This window comes from Bombyx mandarina, chromosome 10, assembly GCF_030267445.1.
Source record: "Bombyx mandarina strain Sakado chromosome 10, ASM3026744v2".
Classification (NCBI taxonomy): domain Eukaryota; kingdom Metazoa; phylum Arthropoda; class Insecta; order Lepidoptera; family Bombycidae; genus Bombyx; species Bombyx mandarina.
The window spans coordinates 10,095,237-10,117,672 of NC_143217.1; the positions used below are offsets into that span (position 1 = coordinate 10,095,237).

Consider the following 22,436-nt stretch of genomic DNA (forward strand, 5'->3'; position numbering starts at 1 on the left):
TTATATAGTGGATTAATCTTTTTACTACAATACATTTTATATTATCATAACAATATTAAAATGCGAAAGAGCGTTTGTTTGTTTGTTTGTTTTTTTTTTCATGAAGAAGAAATAAAGTAACGAAATGGGCTTTTTAGCGGAAGAAGTATAAAGTAAGCACACGCTTAGCGTGGTGTTGGCTCGAAAGTTGTATATTCCAAACAAATACATATATACATCGTTACTTTAGAATTACAAATTTAACGTGGATGAAACCGAGAGAAATTCCTTGTCTATAATTAAGTGCTCTATTGAATCGATTGGGTTCCTAGATATTATATTCAGAAAATGTTCCAATTTAATTTACCAATTGGATCAGTATTGTTGTGACGTGCAGTCTCAAAATATATGTATAGCGCTTGCCCAATTATCGAAATTCGACCTTAATAACTAAAGTCTCAAGATTTAGATTTATGTTTTAACAAAAACAAACGACTATTTACAAAATTTCATTGATAACACTAAAGCTCACTTACTACTTAACAAACAAACACAATCTGTGGGCAAACAGAGAAGAAAATGGCATAGCTGTTTCGTCTTTGACTATTTAAATATTATGAAATCAAAGTCAAGGACAACAGTAAAACTTTAACCGACTTTAAAAAAAGGAGATGGTTATCAATTTGACTATTTTATTTTATGTGTCAGAACTTTTTTCTATATGAATCGATTATAATTTATTTCTTTGTGTTTGAAAACTGGTAGTTCTCATGTGGTCACAATTTACCTAGATCTGATAAGTAGTTTTTTAAGTCATTCTTTATAATCCATATTTAGTTATCTTCGATTTCTAATCAATTTAGTTTCATAATTTTCTCATTTTATTTTATTGAAGTTGGTTTTCTTTTATGTGAAAATTATTTAAATGTTTTTTTTTGGATTGGTAAATTTGTCTATATGTGCATAAATGTAAAATGTAAATAAAATCAATAATTTTTAAGTATTTTTTATCTACGAGGACGATTACAATTATTATATTATCGCTTTGTCCGTGACACTAAGATCATGCTCTAAGCCATACGACGATTAAGTTATACTGTTGTTATAAAAAAATATTATCAGCGACCTTCAATGCGCGGAATGTAGGTGGCACCATTTTTGCACTACCTATAAAAATGGCCACGACGATAACCGCGCCCGATAACCGGGAGCCCTACGGCCCTCGGAGACAGTCCACGAATAAAAAAAAATAACAATTCACGCATACACTTGCAGAAATTATTTTGGATTTGTCGGTTAATAGGGGTTTCTTTTTAATACGCTTTTATTAGTTTCAGACGTATGTATGTTTGTAACGGAATCTTTGAGCATGATTTTGATCCCCTTCAAAACGTCGGATTAACTCGAAATTTGGTATATTTACTAAGGACCAATGACAATTCAATATGAAAAAAAAAATTGAAACGAAAAAAATTTGAAATTCAACTAAAAAATGAAAAATAAATAATAGTTTAAAAAATTAACAAAATACGCTTTTATAGAAAATCCAACTTAAAAAAAGAAAATAAATTTTAATAAATTTGAATTAAAAATTGTGTAAGAAAAAATGATTTTACTGTATCAAAACGTGAGGTGCATGGTATCAGTAGTTATAGTTTTTGATGGACGATCTCACAGCCCACCTGGTGTGAAGTGGTTACTGGAGCCCATAGACATCTACAACGTAAATGCGCCACCCACCTTAAGATATAAGTTCTAAAGTCTCGAGAATAGTTGCAACGGCTGCCCCACCCTTCGAGCCGAGACGCATTACTGCTTCACGCCAGAAATAGGCAGCGTGGTGGTACCTACCCGCGCAGACTCACAAGAGGTCCTACCACCAGTAATTACGCAAATTATAATTTTGCAGGTTTGATTTTTAATACACGATGTTATTCCTTCACCGTGGAAGTCAATCGTGAATATTTGTTAAGTACGTATTTCATTAGAAAAATTGTTACCCGCCTGCGGGATTCGAACACCGGTGCATCGCTACATACGAATGGACCGAACGTCTTCTTCTTTAGGCCACAACGACTACAGTCTACCACTAACAGCTCCACCACTAATAAATTTATTTTGAAAAATGACACGCCAACCTAAAGATTTTGTTTTTGGAACGAATTATTGTATACAATTACGAAATAGATAAGAGAACTACAATAGTAAAACAAATAACATTCCGTTACTGTGTTATCATTATTCAGTAATCAACGTAATACTCGTTCAGTGGTAAATATCTTCTAATACTATGTATGTACACTGTTATGGAAATAGCGTAATCTCGGAGGCGTTACAAATTAAATACGTAATATCAAAATCCGGACGTAAGCGGTTCATTATAACTAAGTATCGTTGGTGATTAATATTATAACTATGCTACATCTATGCTACAACTATGCTACATGCATTCATACAAAGTTGAAGGCAACAGATCTAGAGGCCGCAGCCATACTCGTTGGTCCGATCAGATCCGCACCGCTTTGGACAGTACAGTGTACAGCGCGCTGCAAGACGCCGTGGACAGGGGAAAGTGGAAAAAGATCCTAAGATTGAAGCTCATGGGTGATGGTGGTCACGATCCTCAGACATGAGGAGCACGACTCGAGGAGGAGGATGCTACATAGACAGGTGAACAAGCTCCCTGGTTGTCTGTTGTTTAGTGCGTACCGGGGCCCGTAGACCTCACGTGAATGTCACTTTGAGACTTTGGGTATTTGTCTCAATTGTATAGTGATGATGCAAATTTATAAGCTATACAGTTTCGAGTATTTTTATACGGTGATATTTCTTCTTTGTGGAAATCATTCGTGAACATGACAATGTCTAAAATACATATTATTTTATTAATTCATTTTGTATCTGACATTGGATTTAAACACAGATATTTGAAATATTGCACTGAGCTTACACCAGCCGCATTAATCTCGTAAATCTGAAGGTGAAATTATTCGGTTAACCTAATCAAAAAATACCAAATAGCTTAAAATCTAATTAAGAAATTCTTTATCATTATCTTAAATGCACTTGAGTGAATGAAATTTAATTTATATTTTAATTAATTTGACCGACCTATATGACCCCGTAGGTTCTATGCATAATCGAACAAAGCCGGATTTATTTCAACTGATATTATTTATGACGGAATTTTGTTTTCAAACTAGGTTAATAGTTTTTTTTTTTTTTTTTTTTTATTGCTTAGATGGGTGGACGAGCTCACAGCCCACCTGATGTTAAGTGGTTACTGGAGCCCATAGACATCTACAACGTAGACGCGCCACCCACCTTGAGATACAAGTTCTAAAGTCTCAGTATAGTTACAACGGCTACCCCACCCTTCAAACCGAAACGCATTACTGCTTCACGGCAGAAATAAGCAGGGCGGTGGTACCTATCCGCGCGGACTCACAAGAGGTCCTACCACCAGTAATTACGCAAATTATAATTTTGCGGGTTTTTTGATTTTTATTACACGATGTTATTCCTTCACCGTGGAAGTCAATCGTGAACATTTGATGAGTACATATTTCATTAGAAAAATTGGTACCCGCCTGCGGGATTCGAACACCGGTGCATTGCTTCAACACGAATGCACCGGACGTCTTATCCTTTAGGCCACGACGACTTCAATATTCACGACTTTAAGGTTTGACTCACAAAATTAAAAATGCGTTTGTCATTCATTATGTCAATAACGATAAAAAAAAATCTAAGGTCCGACGTTTTCTTTGTATCTACAAAATTTTTTTTCGTTTCATATTTGGAGTTCTAGTGCAAATTGACTTAAGTAATGACATACATGCAAATAATATTTTAAATCTCACGCCTAAAACAACTGAAAGGGTTCGAATGAAATTTTACACAAAACATAACTCTTAAGAAGTTTATAAATATGCGAGTTTCATTATTTTTTGTATTACACGATTTGCTCGTCGCGGAAGTCACTCGTGAACTCGTGAATAAGTTGAGCACCGACATAGTTTACATCACTCGATAGGAGTACACCATACTCTACTCCTTGAGGCCTCGACGAACTCAATTACATGATAATAGTCTGGCTAACTATGCAAATCTGGACATTTCGAGCAATTACCGTTCCTACTCTCACATCTATCGTTTATACTATAAAAAAGACGGTTATGATGGCTGTTAGTAATACTGGAATCCAAATCAATCCATGAAAATATTAAGAACATCGCATCGAAGCCACTTATGTTTCAAAAATACAAAACTACATTTGGCGAACAGATAATATTATTTAAAAATGTCGTTGGCGCGAATTAGGTTTTTGTCGTATTTCTTCTGTTCTTTTATAACTACCGCTACAGATACAAAAAAAAAATCAAAAATCTAATAGACCGATACAAAACCAGATCTGTTTGTTTAAACAAAACAATCACTAATTGCTAATGACACGAATTGCTGACGGGAAGCTGTCAGCGATTCAATTTCTTTAAATTCGAATACTCGAACGTGTCGTATCTTCTCAAATTCATTTATTTCGTATTGTGTAAATCGAGTAGCGTTTCGAGAGAACATACGGTTGTGTAACGTTTATGAGTCTTGAATTATTTTCATGAGCGAAATCATAATAAAGCAGACGATCATTATGAATCCAAGTAGCGTGTTGAAGGTTAAATCAGCAGAATTAACAAAGTTGCGTAATAACTGGCATTAGGGCGTATAATACGTCATTACGGATCCTCCCGATCTATTAACGGTGCTTTTAGGTACCTCAAGCACCGGTCACCGTCCTCGCCGAACCCGTCGCTTGCGACGAATTCGATGAGTAAATTAACCCATAGACACAGCTCACTGAGTTTCTCGCCGGATCTTCTCAGTGGGTCGCGTTTCCGATCCGGTGGTAGATTCTGCGAAGCACTACTCTTGCTAGGGCCAGTGTTAGCAACACTCCCGGTTTGAGCCCCGTGATCTCACGTTACGCTGACATAGCCTCTCAAGACTATCTGTCTAGGTAGGGAAAAAAGTGCATATTGTATGCTCTGTGTATGGTATATACCATCGTACAATTTCTGATATGGAAAGGCCTTACATTACAGGCCAATAAATTACTAAACAATTGAAACTTCAACCTTACAACAAGGTATCTACGGTATAGTATTATATTTGGTTTTCGCGATTCATAGACGTAATTCTGCTACGTCTGCTTATTCTGCTACGTCTCCTAACGACTACTGCTTTTACAGTTTAATTATGCACTTTTTTGTCATTATATTATTTCTGAGGTTTCGAATTACCGTTTTCGTGGTCAACGACGACCACGCGGCAATCACTTAACGACAGGTGAGGCATGAGCTCGTTAACGCATTTTTGCGATAAAACGAAGAAGAAAAATCATTACCAGGTAGGCCTTGATATATTTTACCGATCTATTAAAAAAAAAACCATCTAAATATCCATCGTTATCATTTTTGGAATGAACAATACCGTAATATTATGCATAAGGTTCGTATATCATACGTGGAAGTCAAGCGGTATTGTGTCGTTTCGAAACTGCAATGTCTTCCCGGGATCACAGGGCGACGTAACTTGAATCTGTTCATGTTACAAACAAACGTCTTATACCATTCCGCATTTTATCTACACAACAGTTTTATACATATTATTTCGACGACTCATACAATCAGATGAAGCGAACTTATTTTTAAATACGCTTTTATTAGCTTGTATTATTATAAATGTGTGTTTGTTTGTATGTAACGGAATCTTTGAATGTCATTTTCATCGACTTCAAGATGTCAGATTAACTTGAAAATTTGCAAAACCATAATTTTATAGCTTATATGTTAGTATGCAAAAAGGTGAAATTATTTATTAGTTCCGTTTGCTAGTTAGCGTGTATTTTAAAAGTACTTATATAATTACAGAGTATCATTAGGATGCTATTGGTGCTTTGAGGTACCCCAAGCACCGATCATCGTTCCCGACGAAGGGCTCGGCGAGTAAATTAACCCACAGACACAGCCCACTGAGTTTCTTGCCGGATCTTCTCAGTGAGTCGCGTTTCCGATCCGGTGGTATATTCTGCAAAGCACGGCTCTTGCTAGGGTTCGTGTTAGCAACGTCATCAGGTTTGAGCCCCGTGAGCTCACCTACTAGCTTGGTGACGCAGATATGGTTTCTCTAGACTATCAGATTAGGTACGAAAAAGAAAGGATGCTATGAATCAAATAGCTTTTTTTGACTTATTGGGTGAATGAGCTAAAGATCCACCTGGTGTTACCTGGGTGGTGGCCCTGACTTGAGGTCTATATCACAATTAATTAATTAGTTAATTACACAATTAGCTAATCATATTTTATTTTTCCCAAGTTGATTTTTATTATACATTATTTTTACTTTACCGCGGAAGTTGTTCGATTACACCAGTTCAGTACGTATTTCATTAGAAAAGTGGTTTCTTACCTGCGGCATTTGAACACCGTCATAATAACATCGCCTGATACGAGTTACCGAGTGTCTGTCTCCATTCTTTGGGCCACGTTTTCGAATTTTAATCATTTAGATATTTAAATCATCCATATTATATTATTGTTATAAATAATTCGATTAACATTCAGACATTAAAACATTTAGGTAATCAATCATGTTATTTCCTAACAAATACGTTTTAATTTAGAAGCTTCGATAGCTATGTATTTAAAATGAATATTTAGAGAATTGTACATAATTTGCATATAATTTTCTCTGTATACTTTAGAATTTAATGCGGCTAGGTATCATTTATATATAGGACACATATTACAAGAATTTAGCATTAGAATCTTAGTTAGGGAATGAGATAATTACGATGAAATTCGGTAGCGGTATACGCATACGAACTGCATAATAATGATTAGGGAAGTTAATTAAACAGAAACACAGCAGGCGGCCCGTTGGTAAGGTTTCCAAATCTACATAATTATTTGCGTGAGCAGCTGAGGTTAACGACCTGTTTAGAGTGGAGCGCAACACGAGCGCGACCAATCGATAAGGACTTGCGTAAGCGCTTTGCACGCCCTCCTAAGGGATTTACTATAAGAAGTATTTCTCTGAAGTCGTTTAAGGCGTTTTGTAATTACGTTAGAATATAAACTTTACACAAAATGTTATGAGTAAATCTGGATGGAGCTGAAAAGTTGTTACGCCACTATTGTAAGTGGTATCACGCCCTAAACGAGTTGTAGGCGAAAGACCAGGTCGTACATATTAGGCTTAGCAATTTTGTGCCGAAACCTCGGAGGCTTAGAACACCCTGTCAGGATAGATTGGCTAATGGCTACATCTGATGTCAAAAGTTATATGACTCATGAGAAATAAACTGGGAAAAGATCGTACGTAGATACTACGAAAAATAGTTGTGTTCTATTTCATAAGTTTGGTCAAAGTGATAAAATTATTCTTCGTCATGTGTCAAGGGCAATCTAAGAATTTGGTTGCCATGCACATTTTGTTGAAAACTATTCAAGTTTGAGCGTTAAATGTATTTTCAAGTTAATATTTAAGTTTGATCCTCTTAAGTGATTACTGCGATTTTAAAGATTTAGGACTTGCATTTGCGACGGTGAAACCTAGTAAATAAAACACAAATTTTAAATAAGTGTTTAGAAATTCGAACTGTTACTTCAAAAATAGATTAACTTTACAAATGCTTAACTCGTCGTAACAAATTTATAATAATAATCGAACTGTTACGACATCGGCAAATAAAAAAATATGTTTGACCTATTTTTCACTTGGTTGCTATCCCTCCGTTTTACGTTTCCTTTCGGTAGCTGATAGTCATGCGACGATGATTATTATGGTTTAAATAATTAAAACAAAACAAATTAATGATACTAATAAATTTAATTTTGATATATAATCACAGCTGAGCTTTTATTTTTTTTATTACTAAAGGCATTCCTACGTTTTGTTTTCCACGAATGTTTTAATAAAACAATTATGTATTTATTATTATTCGTCTCATTGTTGTTTCCAGTCTCAGTAATGGCTTGATTGTTTACGAAAAATAAAATAATTCCAGTCTTTTCCTTTTTTCAGGGCATTTTGTAAGTTCGGAATAGTCCGTTTTGTATTTTGCCACGCGTATTAAATTGCTGTGTTAGCGACAGCAGATCATTCCCGAATATTCTCTTACTACGATTTCTTTTACTGTCGGTCACCTTTTCCTATAAATTTTGACAGTAATTATAAATTGAAATTGCTTAGATGTACATATATGAACAAGCGTGTTATCGTTATATTTAATTTGCCGTTTTTTGATGCTATTCTCATGTATGTCTCAGTTTTATAGTACAACGGCTGAACGCATTACGGTTTCGCGGCAGAAATAAGCAGGATTTTGGTACCTAGTCGTTCAAGATCATCAGACGCTCTACAAAGTAACTGATATCGCAACCGTACAAAGCAATAGACATTGCAGAGGATCATCTGTGAATAACCCTAATAAACGAGAACGCTCGGAGCTTTTACTATATAATATTTTTATGTTAATATTACAAAACTGTATAATACTTTTATTAAATTGGCTTGTAAAAACGGACTGATAATTATACTTTAATGCATTTTAAAACTGATTTAAAAACATCTCAAAACACATTCTCGATTGTCGCGCAGTTTATGACTTTTAAGATTACAAATATTTTTGGTAATCATTTATTTTGTAAGCTGTTTCTTATAATCACAGAACAGTCGCACGGGCTATTTTCTGTCGACCTTTTTTTTTATTTATGTTGCTATGCAACAGAATCTAGAAACAAACTTGACTTACTTCTAAAGCATTATCATGGAATTTGGCCATTGTGTTTCTGAATGTGAATAAGACAATAATGCTATGACATTAGTACTAAATGGTGTATATGAATTTTTCAATGGTATAAACCAATAGTGGGATCATAAGGTTTTAATTAATGAGTCTAATTCGATTGATAGCTTGTGATGAATTGTTGTCTAGAAGAAATCAACAATGCGTTTCATTCATAAACACTGTACTCAGTTTTGTGCTTATTACAGTTTAACATTATTATTTTTTTGGTAAAATAAAATATAGCGTGGTTAGATCAGAAGCAGAGCTGGTGGGAAGCGAAGGCCGTTGGGAAATGAAATGCGAATGTCAGGACCGAACCCGATGTCGGATACATGTTTTTCAAATTATTAAACATATTATGATATTTATGCATTCCGCCTTATTCTCTCATTCGGACTTGTGACGTCATTTCGCCAAAACTATCGACGACTAAACTCATAGGTCAAATGATAACCTACTTTGGATATTGCGTTTAAAATTTAGAATTTATTTGGTTTAGATGACCAGTGAATGTACTTTGCGTTTTTACTTTTTTAATTAGGACAAAATGGCCAATTGACCTTGATCATATTTGCAATTTTTTTTATTTTTCTCAATATTTTTTTTTCCTTATCTTTTCAAATTATATATAAAAGTAATGTATGTTTCTGAAACAAAAATGCATGCTGCTTACATTTTGGTTATTATTAAAATTAACAAATATTTGAGATATAGTTATATACTTCGCTATAAAATATTATACATTAATGAAAAGGTTAAAGAAAATACTACTAATAAATTGCTGAAAGTATTTTTAGTCCTGTCAGATTTTCAACTTTACCCCATTTTTAAATCAAGAAATCAAATATTTATTTCAATTTACACAAACAAACACCCGAAAATATATACCTTCAAATATATGGATTTGTATTTTTTTTGTAATCAATTATCGTATCTGAGGTGTTGTTTTATCGCGATTCAAATAACTTGCAACCTACTAAGCATGTAAATCCCCAATTTTTGTATTACACGTAGCTCGTTAACTAAACGAACATTTAATCAGCAAAACTAAATTTAAATTAGAGAACCTATTTATTTCACGTATTCAGCACGCCGATACGACTGCAGATTATTTGTTTTTCCGTAACGTTTGTATAGAGGTCGTTCTTAAATATTTAAAACAATTTATTTCAGGTCACGACATTGACGCAATAATGATGCGATCAGATCATGTGTCTGTGAAGTATCTGGATAATTACGTATCTGGCAGAATCGAACGTGATATTGCACTCTTGAGCATTTTGTGGAACAAGAATGTTTTTATCATGGCTGGTTTCATTTAATTACCTATGCTATAAATAGATTTTCGTACCAAAACTTGGTAGATAACATATTTAACAAGCGAAGTCTTGCAGTACCTAAATTTAATTACTTTACAAAATATATGTATATTGTATATAAGTTTGTATAAAAATAATCGCTTATGGCTTATGACGAACATTGATTACTGGACAAACTGATGGTCCAAATGTTGTTTGAATGAAATTATTGCTAGCGTTATTCAGGAGTATTTTTGATAGGACGATAGATACCGCTATACTTAGTCTGGCCATAAATACTGTTACAATTAAAAATAAACAAAATATTACATTTGAATTTGGAATCTGTCATTTTTATATAATAACTCAATGGAGTTTTCTCATTTTGGCGCCAATACACTGTACAATATTTTGCGATATTAATATGGAGTGGGGTGATAAAGAGAACCGAATCGCTGTGATAGCATTACACAAAGTAGGTATGGAGCCAAATGCAATTTTTAAAACTCTCCATACGCTTGGTATTAGTAAAATGTTTGTGTACCGGGTTATTAATAGGTGCAATGAGACCTCCTCTGTTTGTGACAGAAAAAGATTTGGCCGTCCACGTAGTGTTCGTACGAAAAAGGTGGTCAAAGCAGTAAGGGAAAGAATTCGAAGAAATCCTCCATTGGCTGCAATACAGACCACTTCGAATAAGCTTTTTATACTTTAAATTGTTTTATATTTATGTATTAAACTAACACACTGTAAAAGTAATAAATGTTATTTGCAATAAAACTTTTTTTTCCTTTGTCTCACTATTTATGGCAAGACTAGGTATATGTACATATTTTAAAAAATACGACAGACAAATTAATTACGAATATGAATTGGAAAGAAGCATACAATAATATGGTTTTAATTTATGATTACACGACGATTCCGCGATAAAATTGTGCAATAATTATTATTTTTTATCGGAAAGGTCTCAAAAGAGTCACAAACTGTGCGTTACAGTGACGTGCTCGATAAGACGGCGGGCTCATGCAATACAACAACCTTACAAAAGTCAAAAGTATAAATCATAGATAAAATCGAGGGTACGTTTCAAAGTGACACGAATTATTTTGGTAAAATTGTTTAACCTTTGCTTGGTTCTTATTTAATTAATTAATTTGCAATGGAATAATACCAAAAACAACTTTTAGTACTACATATTTATATTGACAATTATTGTTTTCGTAATGCTAGAGCTAAGTATACACTAAAGACAGCTGTAGGTTGAGGCAGTGCAACTCGAGACAGAACCCTCGATCAAAGGCATGCCAGAAGCCATGAGCAAAATTCGTCGCTGCATGCCTAGTTGTTTGTCGGTTTTTTGATCCGCTAAAAGGAGCTTGAGTCTGTCGCGCGTTTAACGAAGACGGGTCTGTCGCCTTAGGTCGCAACTCTCAATGGAAAGTGACAACGATACTGCAGTTAAATTGATAAAATTATAATAATAATCATTTTATTAGCGATCTTACTGGTGGTAGGACTTCTTGTGAGTCTGCACGGGTAGGTACCACCAACCTGCCTATTTCTGCCGTGAAGTAGTAATACGTGTCTGTTTGATGGGTGGGGCAGCCGTTGTAACTATACTGAAACCTTAGGACTTATATCTCAAGGTGGGTGGCGCATTTACGTTGTAGATGTCTATTGGTTTCAGTAACCACTTAACACCAGGTGGGCTGTGAGCAACACCAGGTGGGATGTGAGCTCGTCCACCCAACTAAACAATAAAAAAAAAGATCCGTTATATAAAAAATAATACGACAAAAATCGCAGGTTGCTTGAAACGATATTATTTAGTTCTACTCGTAAGTTAGAGATAAAGATCAGTAATCTCACAGATATGACTACTAAAGCAACAGCTACTCTACACGCATCTGGTGTTATCGCGCTTTTGCTCTAAACTGGACTCATCGCCTTACAATAATCTGCAACGTATCTCGACCTTCTGTCTAAAGCTGAACAGCCTCGGTCTGCCTCAAGTAGAGGCTGCTCAGTCTGAGGCTGCTCAAGTAGATACAGACCTTAAGATTACCATTCCGAAAGAGTCTATGTGCTAGTAAGCGACGTGTTTTAGAATCACAGATCAAGACAGGAATAACAAGTAAAAAATTAAAATCAGTAAATCGTAAGCACATAATTATAAAAATTAGGTTACGCTTTATTGGCTGTTAAAATTAATCAATAGTCATTATGATCATTACATTTATAATATAAAAAAAACAATTATTATAACGACCGTGGACAGGTAGCGCCAAACTGGGATTGCCTGTACTATGGGGATGAGAGAGCTATTAAACGCCCAGACAAAGAGCAAACAAACCTGTATATCACTCAAATGTTTGCCCAATATGAGAATCGAATCCACGACCATCGGTCCAGTAGTCAAGGGCATTAACTACGCACCACAGAGTTAGTCAGATTTTTATGAAATTGTAAAGAATTGTATTAAACTATGCCTTTTTATTTGAGTAGACCGACAGGGTCAAGGGCCACCTCATACTAGGCGATTAATGTGTAGCATTCATGATTTATGAGCCAATTGTGGTAATAACATCATCCTCTTCATAGATAGAGGCTTGATGTTTAATATTTAAAATTTCACATGTTGATAGAGCTGATAAATAAATGTTTTTATTTTCGCACACTGGTTTTTCTCATTTCTGTTAGTTTACGTTAGGTTATATTAGGCCTCCCGTGTGGTGCCACGCCCTGACGCACGATAACGTCGCAGCATTGCAACGTTCGCAACGCGCGATAGCGGTCAGGGTGGTTCGCGTGCGTGCTCGCCTGGATACTGGGACCTGGAAGCAGAGGCGATCGCTGCGGATTATCTACGTGTGGCAATGCGATCTCCGCTCCAGCGGGAGTCGCGTCCTGGCACGTACCGTGCTCGAAGCGTGGTCTCGCCGACAGGCGGACCCCGCATACGGGCGACGGACCGTCGAGGTGATCCACTCGGTCTTCTCAGACTGGGTGGATCGCGACCGTCTCACCTTTCTGGCGACGCATGTGCTCACGGGGCACGTCTGTTTTAGCCGCTACCTGCACCTCGTTGTCCGGAGGGAGCCAACGCCGAAGTGCCACCACTGCAGTGGATGTAACGAGAACAGAGTGGAGCACACACTTGCGTACTTCCCCGCTTTCGCGGAGTAGCGCTGCGTCCTTTTTTGCAAAAATAGGGGCCGACTTGTCGCTTCCAACTGTCGTGGCTACCCAGTGCGGTATCCCGGATCACCAGCGGCATCGCCCGAGCGACCTGGTCGGGCCACCGTACCGCGGAGACCGGCGGCGTAAGTCGTCGACTATCGCCTCGACGACCTGTCAGTCGGACTTCCTAGGGGTGGCACCGCGAGTCTGGTTGTAGTGTTAGCCACGGGAACCCCTTACTCTGACCGGGTTCTGACCCCAGGCGGAGATTGGACGTCAGGTGTAAGAGTGTAGGGGAGCCGTTTAGTGCGGTAGGGCCCTAAAATTATCCTTGGGCCCAATCGTCCCACATACCCCACACGCCCCTAGGCGCGGGCACCACGTAGGACGCACGGACCCCGGTCGGAATAGTACATTGTGCACCGCGGGAGAAAAGTTGGACATTTCCTCACGCGTATAAAATGGCAAACACGCCGGAGGAAATGTCCAACTTTTCTCCCGCGGTGCACATACTATTTTTTCTCCTACCAGGCCGAAAGTTCGTGGAATACTGAGTCGGGGTCCAGGGGCGAAGCTCTGACTGGGGGTAGGGGGGCGGAGCCCCCCGTACTCATAAAAAAACAATTTCACAGTTTTTTAATTTTTAAATAAACTACTACTAATTGGATAAGAATTGTCTGATGAACCCATCTTTGCTTAATACTTCACTATTAAATTTTGTTGCATTTTGTTTATTTCACTTTTACACTAAACACAATATTGCAAATTACCCGAGCACAACAATGGAGGAGAATTATAGGTGCGTGAGAGCAGACGTAGACACTAACGCGCATGCGCACTTGTACCTAGGGAGAAAAAGTTACACTTTCTTCCCTGTACAGCGGCACGAAAACCGAACTTTCGGCGTAGGTAGGAGAAAAAAAAATTTCTTGCGCGTTGATTATTACAAACCTTTGTGAATAATGTTGCTAGTCCCAAAACTAACCCATAGATACAATCCATTAAGTTTCTCGCCGGATCTTGCTAGTGGGTTGTGATTTCGATCCATTCGAGACAACTATTCTGAGAAGCACTGCTCTTGCTAGGATTAGTGTTAGGTACCAAATTTTCTCAGGTTGGACTCGTGAGATCACCTACCCGTCTGCGAGTAGCCGGAATAGCTCTTTAGGCTACTAGCGCACCAATACCAGACTACTACTGCTAGGAAAAAAAGAAATAAATGCTGTGCACCGGTTGGGCCGTCAACCCAGACGATATATATATACATAAAAACTAACTAAAACTTGTTTTAATTCTGTCGATGATTTGATATGTTGATATTTCAATATTTTTTTATTGAAAATATTTATATTTGTGGGATAAATATTGAGACATACAACCTCTGTTTTCAGAAGCAAACTATTTATAATCACTATATATAAAAATGAATTGCTGTTCGTTAGTCTCGCTAAAACTCGAGAACAGCTGAACCGATTTGGCTAATTTTGGTCTTGAATTATTTGTGGAAATCCAGAGATGGTTTAAAAGGTAGATAAATATGAAAATGCTCGAAAGTAAATAAAAATCCGTCGGACGGATTCCTTTTGTTTGTTTTATGTTTATTTTATACAAAAGTTTAGATCTTTTATATATCGATTGAGGCACTACGAAGTCTGCCGGGTCAGCTAGTATTTTAATAAAATCTAGTTTGTAGACAGACAGTTGTTGGTGTTTCAAGAAGGAACGAGAAACAAAATACGTTCTAGGGGCATCAGCCCGCTGAGTTTCTCGCCATATCTTCAAAGCATGTCGCGATTTCGTTTCAATAGTAGATTCATTCCCAAAGCAACTGCCTTGGAGTTGTTAGGTCTCCTTTGGAGGCGCTCGGACAACTGTTAGCAAATCCCTTCCCTCCTGGCTGAGCCTTTGCTTGCCCACTTGTCCTGGTGAAACTGGAAAGGCGTCCAGGCCAACAGTAATCGTTAATTAAAAAAAATATTGATAGTCGATTTCACAGTAAGATGAAAGATAACATTTTTGCTATCAAAATGAATGAGTATAATTTGAATTTTGTGAATCTACGGAGGAACTTCGGTTCTATCTGTGTTTTGTACTGTCTGTACATACCAGAGGAATTGCTCTGAGGAATTGTTCAAGATGATTTCTCCAGTAACTTTTTACCATTGCATCTCCCGCCACCGGAGTAGATTTTATCCATGCTATTTGGACCGCTGTGTACATCCACAGTCTAATTTCAGATTTTTTGCCAAATAAAATGCGGCTCTGGAATGCACCCTTCACCGTGTTTTCTATGCGCTTGATACGTTCTTACTCAAACCAGGCTTGCAAAGTGTACTTAGCAATAGGCGACTTGGTTGTTCCTCTAGGATTGTTAACGTTCATGTAACACGGTAACCATTGACCATCAGGAAAGGCCTTAAAATACAAAAATATACAAAAAAAATAGATCTTGCCTGACTGACTGACTCGTAGATTGTTATACACTATCAAAGGAATTTTGGTTCGCCACGAGTTATATAATCGAAGTTCATTGACTGCGCGACAGTAAAATGATCCTAAAATTATGAAAGTAATTCAATAAATACAAATATTTTGCACAGTAATGAGTGCAACGAACCGGTGTCATTTGGTCATAAAATCATTCATATTTTTTTGCTTAAACAACGAGAAACGTGACGACCACAAACAACGGATTGTATTTCATTCAGTTATTAATGTGTATCGTACAAAAACTACAATTGACTGGAACAATAAGCTTTAGGTGATTGTTTAACGCACGCATTACACACGCGATGACGCATTGCATTAGGTATGCGTTCATTATCCTTTTCAAAAATAACATAAGTGGCATCTTAATTACTTCTCCCCAAAATGCTTAGTCCCACTATAAATATTTCTATTAGGAAATTAGCGATTTTTTTTTAATACACGAAAAATCAACCTTTTGACCTTTTTCACCATGAATATCTAATCACTACTTGGCAGCTGACACCCCTCTTAACCATCATTGAACGCAGACAATATCCACGTTGTAGGGTACTGACTAATTGACAATCATTTATAGAACTCTAAGTATGGACTTGCTCAATCTGCTCATCAATGTTTTGCTCAAAACTAAAATCTCGTTAGTATTTTTTTCCGTGACCATCCGTTTGGCTTAAGAAGTTGTTTTGATTTTAGCCTACAAAAAATGGTTTTCCGTTCATGAAGTATAATTTCTTAGCATTTCCTTCTTGACTGCTTTGATCATCTTTTTCGAATTAATCATTCGTAGATGACCCGTGCTATTTCAATGGCCAACAAAGGACGTTTTCTTAGATTTAACAGTAGCAGCCTAATACACAGACTAATAAAATTAACGAGCCGATAAAGAGTTACAAATTTTGTATTTGTCTCCAAATCTTCTTTTATTTTTATACTAGCGGACCCGGCGAACTTTGTTCCGCCAGACTGTTTGTATTAAACACGTCAACTTCAAAATTCTACGATAATTAACCATAGAATATATGAGTCGACTATTATCAAAGGCGGCAATCTGACTTTTGGACAATGATTGGTAAATCAGAAAAACGAATTATTGACTTTGTATTCCATTGGCAGTCACAAAACTCTTCGGAACGACATCTTAGATAAATAACAGGTTAACTATTAACCTTTATTTAATGCAGGGTTTTGAACCGTATTTTTTGAAGGAGACGATTATATTCAAATAAATCTGTATTGACATATCAATAATTTTTTTTTGTCCAAATGCACAGATTGCCACCTTTGATAATAGACGACTCATATTACGTTTCACTGTCAGTTGCGTTTTGTTATTCCATATCAGTTGCATCTTGTTATATCACGTTTTATGTCACGTCAGACAGGAACGTGATAAAAAGTATCCTATGTCCTTCTCCTGGTTCTAGGCTACTTCTTCACCAATTTTCAGCCAAATCAGTTCAGCCATTCTTGAGTTATAAATAGTGTAACTAACACGACTTTCTTTTATATATATAGATAATATTAACACTAATTCGGTTAATAATCTTATTCAAATTTTTTTTTCAATCATTTAACATTACAATAATGTATAATAAGTATTTATCAAAGATTGGCGCGAAAATGAAAAAGAAAAAAAAAACGTGAGAGTGACAGGTTTCATATTCAAATATAATATTAAAGTTTTTTTTTTTTGTATCAAGTCATATATATTATTTATTCACATTCGGACCACAAGGAGACTTAACTTACAGCAAGAACTCTCAGGGTGTGACTTTTCTCGCACTAGTCCGATTTTTTACATTAAAGCATCGATAAAGTACGTCGCAATTGTTATACTCGTAAAAGTCTGAAATACATACTTTAATTGGAATATTTATATCTAGAAACGTGTTTGCTGCCTTTGAAGATTGCATTGTGATTTAAATACTAGTTGTCGTCAAAATTCATATAAATTAAGAGCAATTAAGAATTCAATATTGTAAAACATTTTCAAATAAGCAGTAACTAATTACTCCATTTGTATTTTCTATTTTATGTAAGCTTTGACTTTAACATTTTTGTTTGGTATATTTGGTCATCCTTTTTAGCACAATATGACGATAAAGATTTAGTTATAAATTGCGTTTTTGCATACATTTGATTCTTTTAACTAATGTGTTTTTCCGCTAATATGATTGTTGCTCTAGCTGTTTTTATTGCATGCAAATTAAATTTTAAATGTTCAAATTAATAGATTCGCACTTTGTAATGTTAATATATCGACGTTTGAAAGGCAAACGTGACAAAGCGACAATAACTGCTTTATACATAAATGATAGGCAATAACCATACTCGATGCGCAAAAAAATATATATTTCTAGGTCTATTAAAATCATTTCAATCTTACAGCTAGATTCGTTAAAATAGAATTTTTTTCAGGTATTTCAACTTTAAATTAGTCTACTGTAAAGTTCACGCATTGTCGCTTGGTCACGTTTGCCTTTCAAGCGTCGATATGTACCTAATATTATAAGGAAATGCAATAAAAACAATAAAATTAACGTTGAACTGTTACACGAAGCAGACTATCTACTGACAATTGACTCTAATAGCCGGTAGGAAGCGGACTCGATCGAGTTCATGGCCACATCTTGTCAGCCACGAGTTTCTTGTTTGTCCACAAAATATTTGAACAGCTCGTATTAAACACGTGCGTCATTGTATCTCTAATATTTTAATTATAAAACAGACGAGAACATCGTCAATCGTTGAGTTCTATGACTTGGTTTTTTTATCTTCGTGGAATTCTTGAGCGTGTAGTATTCGTAGTAAATACGTTACGTCATGGTAATTCTTTAGGTTTTCGTATCGCAACAGAATCTTTTATTAAAGAGTTTCATACATTAATTCCAGTAGATTTTAGTTGCTTGCATCCTCGATCTAACAGAATTAAGTATGATTAACTTTATGTAGTTTTCTATCACACAGTAAAAGTGATCGGAAGACAATATATGTCATAATAAGGGTTTGAGAACAGTTGACCGGATAATTGATAAAGTGGTTATGACTGGTAGATGAAATCTATTTTTTTTTCACTATTTTTTTATAGTCAGTCAGTTCAGATGACTGAACGTAACTACGGCCCGCTTGCTGTTAAGTGGTTACCCGAGCCCATATGAATTACAACATGAACGCTTCTATCTCTTTGGAACATGAAATCCAAGTCTCAATTGTATTGTACAAAGGTTTTGGGATTGCGAAACAAAACGCTTCAAAACACAAAAAATGGAAGATCTAAATAGCGTATTTTCATTTAATGGTACCTAAATAATTCTAGTTACACGATAACTAGGGTTAGTCTACACACAGAGTTATTTTCTGGAATGAGAGGAGGTGACACCAGAACAATAATATTGTTATATTATATTAATGTTTAGTGTAAACAAACGCCACGAGTGTCGCCCGCTAATTAATATCTTCTTCACCCGGTCGATGAGAGTTTTTCATGTGACAATCGTACGAACTACTCAACTGTTTTTATTTATTTATTGCTTTGATAGGCGGTAGAGCTCACAGCCCACCTGGTGTTGAGTGGTTATTGGAGCCCAAAAACTAAATGCCGCCACCTACCTTGAGATATAAGTTAGTCTAAGGTCTCAGTATAGTTACAACGGCTGCCCCACCCTTCAAACCGAAACGCATTACTGCTTCACGGCAAAAATAGGAAAGTTGGTGGTACCTACGCGTGCGGACCCACAAGAGGTCGTACCACCAGTAATTTTATGATATTACGACATACTCACTCAAAAGTATTTCAAAAACGACCCTTTACAATAAATATTTCAATGTTGAGGCCGCGAAAGTTTGATAAAATGTTTGTTATTACTGATTTGACTTTGTTTGAACTAACTGATAGTCGTTTGAAGTCGTTTGAAGTCGTTGTGGCCTAAAGGATAAGACGTCCGGTGCATTTCTAATGAAATATGTACTCAACAAATGTTCACGATTGACTTCCACGGTGAAGGAATAACATCGTGTAATAAAAATCAAACCCGCAAAATTATAATTTGCGTAATCACTGGTGGTAGGACCTCTTGGGAGTCCGCACGGGTGGGTACCACCAACCTGCCTATTTCTGCCATGAAGCAGTAATGCGTTTCGGTTTGCAGGGCGGGGAAGCCGTTGTAACTATACTTGAGACTTTAGAACTTATATCTCAATGTGGGTGGCGCATTTACGTTGTAGATGTTTATGGGCTCCAGTAACCACTTAACACCAGTTGGGCTGTGAGCTTGTCCATCCATCTAAGCAATAAAAAAATAAAATAAAAAATAAACAAAACTGCTTGCTTAGCCGTGTTAGTTGATGAAATTTAAAAGTTCTTGCAGTACCTGAGCTACAAGTATAGCATTTAATTGGCATAGGTGTTGGTTGACGAACAACATAAAAAAAATGTAAACACAAATAGATAACCTAAAATATTTGAATAGTATCAACAGTAGATAAAGTGCCATCACAGCACTATGAAAAAACTATTTCCTGCGGACAATAGCTTGGCCGTGCCTCTGACTATTTTCCCTATTTCCCTAAACCTGCTTTCAGACTGCGCTATAATATAATAGCATATTGTAATGGCTCTTAGTACAACAATATCGCGCACTATATATTGTTAAAGATACGTTCACACTGTACTGTACTATATATTATTGGCTAAGTATACGCTGCTATACTATTTGGTACTATAGTATAGCGTAGTCTGAAAGCAGCTTATTAGCTACTCAAGTATTAAGTTACTAGCTATTCAAGCTAGGCGCGGACAGGTAGGTACCCTCACGGGCTCAACCTGAAAGAACTTGCTAACACTAGCCGGTCACTAATCTATCACCGGATCGGAATCGCGATCTACTGAGAAGATCAGGCGAGAAACTCAGATCGTCTAGGGCTAGCTCGTCTCTCTTCGATGACAACAGAAAAAAGAGCTACTTCAATAACCTCTAAATGAAAATACTAATAATAGAAACTTAAAAAAAAACATTAAAATTCTTATAGGAAATGGAACTACATACAATGGAACTAAATCGTCCTATCTACAGTACATGTATGTATGTACATTTCTTAGTAATTTAATAAAGAGCTGCTGTGTCAAGATATTCAAGAGGCAGACTTTCTAGGAAATTGTCTTTAGTTATACTAATATTTCATTATCAATGTGATGGTGACATAAAATGATGATGTAACAGGTTACGATAAGCTTACTAATCGTTTAGACGAGTCAAAGGCCTTTTGTCTTACATTCGAACGGGCTACATTGTATTCGAGCTCCACGTAATAATAATTAGTTTATGTAATATACGTAATCCGATCACGGTCGGCGTTTGAACCCGGCAACATTATTATAAACTAAATCAACAAGACGGAACAGAAGGCATCTTGTTACGAAATTATTGTTTGTTCAAGGTTCACCATTCACATATCGTCTTAAGTTAGTTAATGTGCCGTCACTGAGCACTGCATGGACTTAGTTGGTCTTGGTATAGGATTGAAAGTATAATACTAAAATATTTGGTAATCTACCAATGACTTTATCGATGTAAAGCGCTTATAGGACGTTACAATAATTTGTCTGCCCACTGCTTAATACTCTCCATAAGCCTCGTTTGAAGAAGGACATGTCATAGCGCTCGGGAAACACCGTATAGGGGAGCTCATTTCATAGCCGGATGATACGTGGCAAAAAAGACCCCTGGAAACGCACTATGGATGACCGCAGTGGCACCAGGTAGTATGAATGAACTACTACTCCGGTGGCGGGCGGTGCGATGGTAAAAAGGAGATGATGGTATCAGCTCGAACAATTCATCAGAACAATACCTCCCATTATCTAATACAATGTACGTGAGTTAAACATGTTTACCTACTCATTTCTAATTTAGAATTAAAATGTTCAAGCTCTGATAGCACACTTCACATATTCGATGGTTGTCGTGAAAAAAATTCCTTCAAGCCACAATACCGTCCATAATGTTTATCTTAGTTTTGCTCATCGTTAATCTTATGTATAAAAAATATACATTTCTTTATTCGAGCCCATGCTTCTCAATCTAAATTTCTAAGCATTTTTTTATTGCACTTAACCTCGAAACACCACCAATGTATTTCGGATCGTCATGACACTAGAATGTTAATGAAATAAAAACTACAACACACGGTTTGGCAAGGAAAAGACGTCTGCATGTCGCGTCACTAACCTTGTACGCACCTTCGGCCTGGAGCGGATTGCGCAATCGGCGGGTCAAGGGTGGGAAGCCGCCATACTCGTTTTTGGCAATAAAACATACCTGCTCAGTTACAATGCTCTTTTGAAATAGCCTGAGAACGCTTCCAATATTAAGCACACAAATCAAACAAAAGGACAATCATTGCGCAACACCGTCAACAGACGCGTTATAAGCGTCTCAGTTTATCGTTCTCAGAACGTCCAGATATAATTCTGATAAACGAGCGACCGGTCACCTGCGAGCTAGGTTATCCATAAATTGTTTTCTAAAAGAATTCGATTTAGCTTAAAAAAAAACCGTCTACCTACGTCTCTTAATGTATAGACGCAGACAATTTATTGGTCCCGCCCCGAATCAAGATTGAGCGCCAAAACAGCTTTTTGC

At 36.5% G+C, this 22,436-nt stretch overlaps 1 protein-coding gene across 1 annotated transcript; it reads left to right on the plus strand.

The window, feature by feature from the left end:
• The first annotated feature begins 12,509 nt into the window (after positions 1 to 12,509).
• Positions 12,510 to 13,314, plus strand: LOC149502223 (uncharacterized). Its single transcript, XM_089730496.1, has 2 exons — positions 12,510 to 12,570; positions 12,839 to 13,314. Exons 1-2 carry the CDS (start codon positions 12,510 to 12,512, stop codon positions 13,312 to 13,314), a joined length of 537 nt encoding a protein of 178 aa, XP_089586622.1.
• The last annotated feature ends 9,122 nt before the right edge of the window (positions 13,315 to 22,436 follow it).

Coding starts and splice junctions, on each gene's coding strand:
- LOC149502223 (XM_089730496.1), top strand. CDS start 12,510: ATGAGAATCGAATCCACGACCATCGGTCCAGTAGTCAAGGGCATTAAC. Junction 12,571..12,838: donor CATTAACTACGCACCACAGA/GTTAGTCAGATT, acceptor AGTTTACGTTAG/GTTATATTAGGCCTCCCGTG.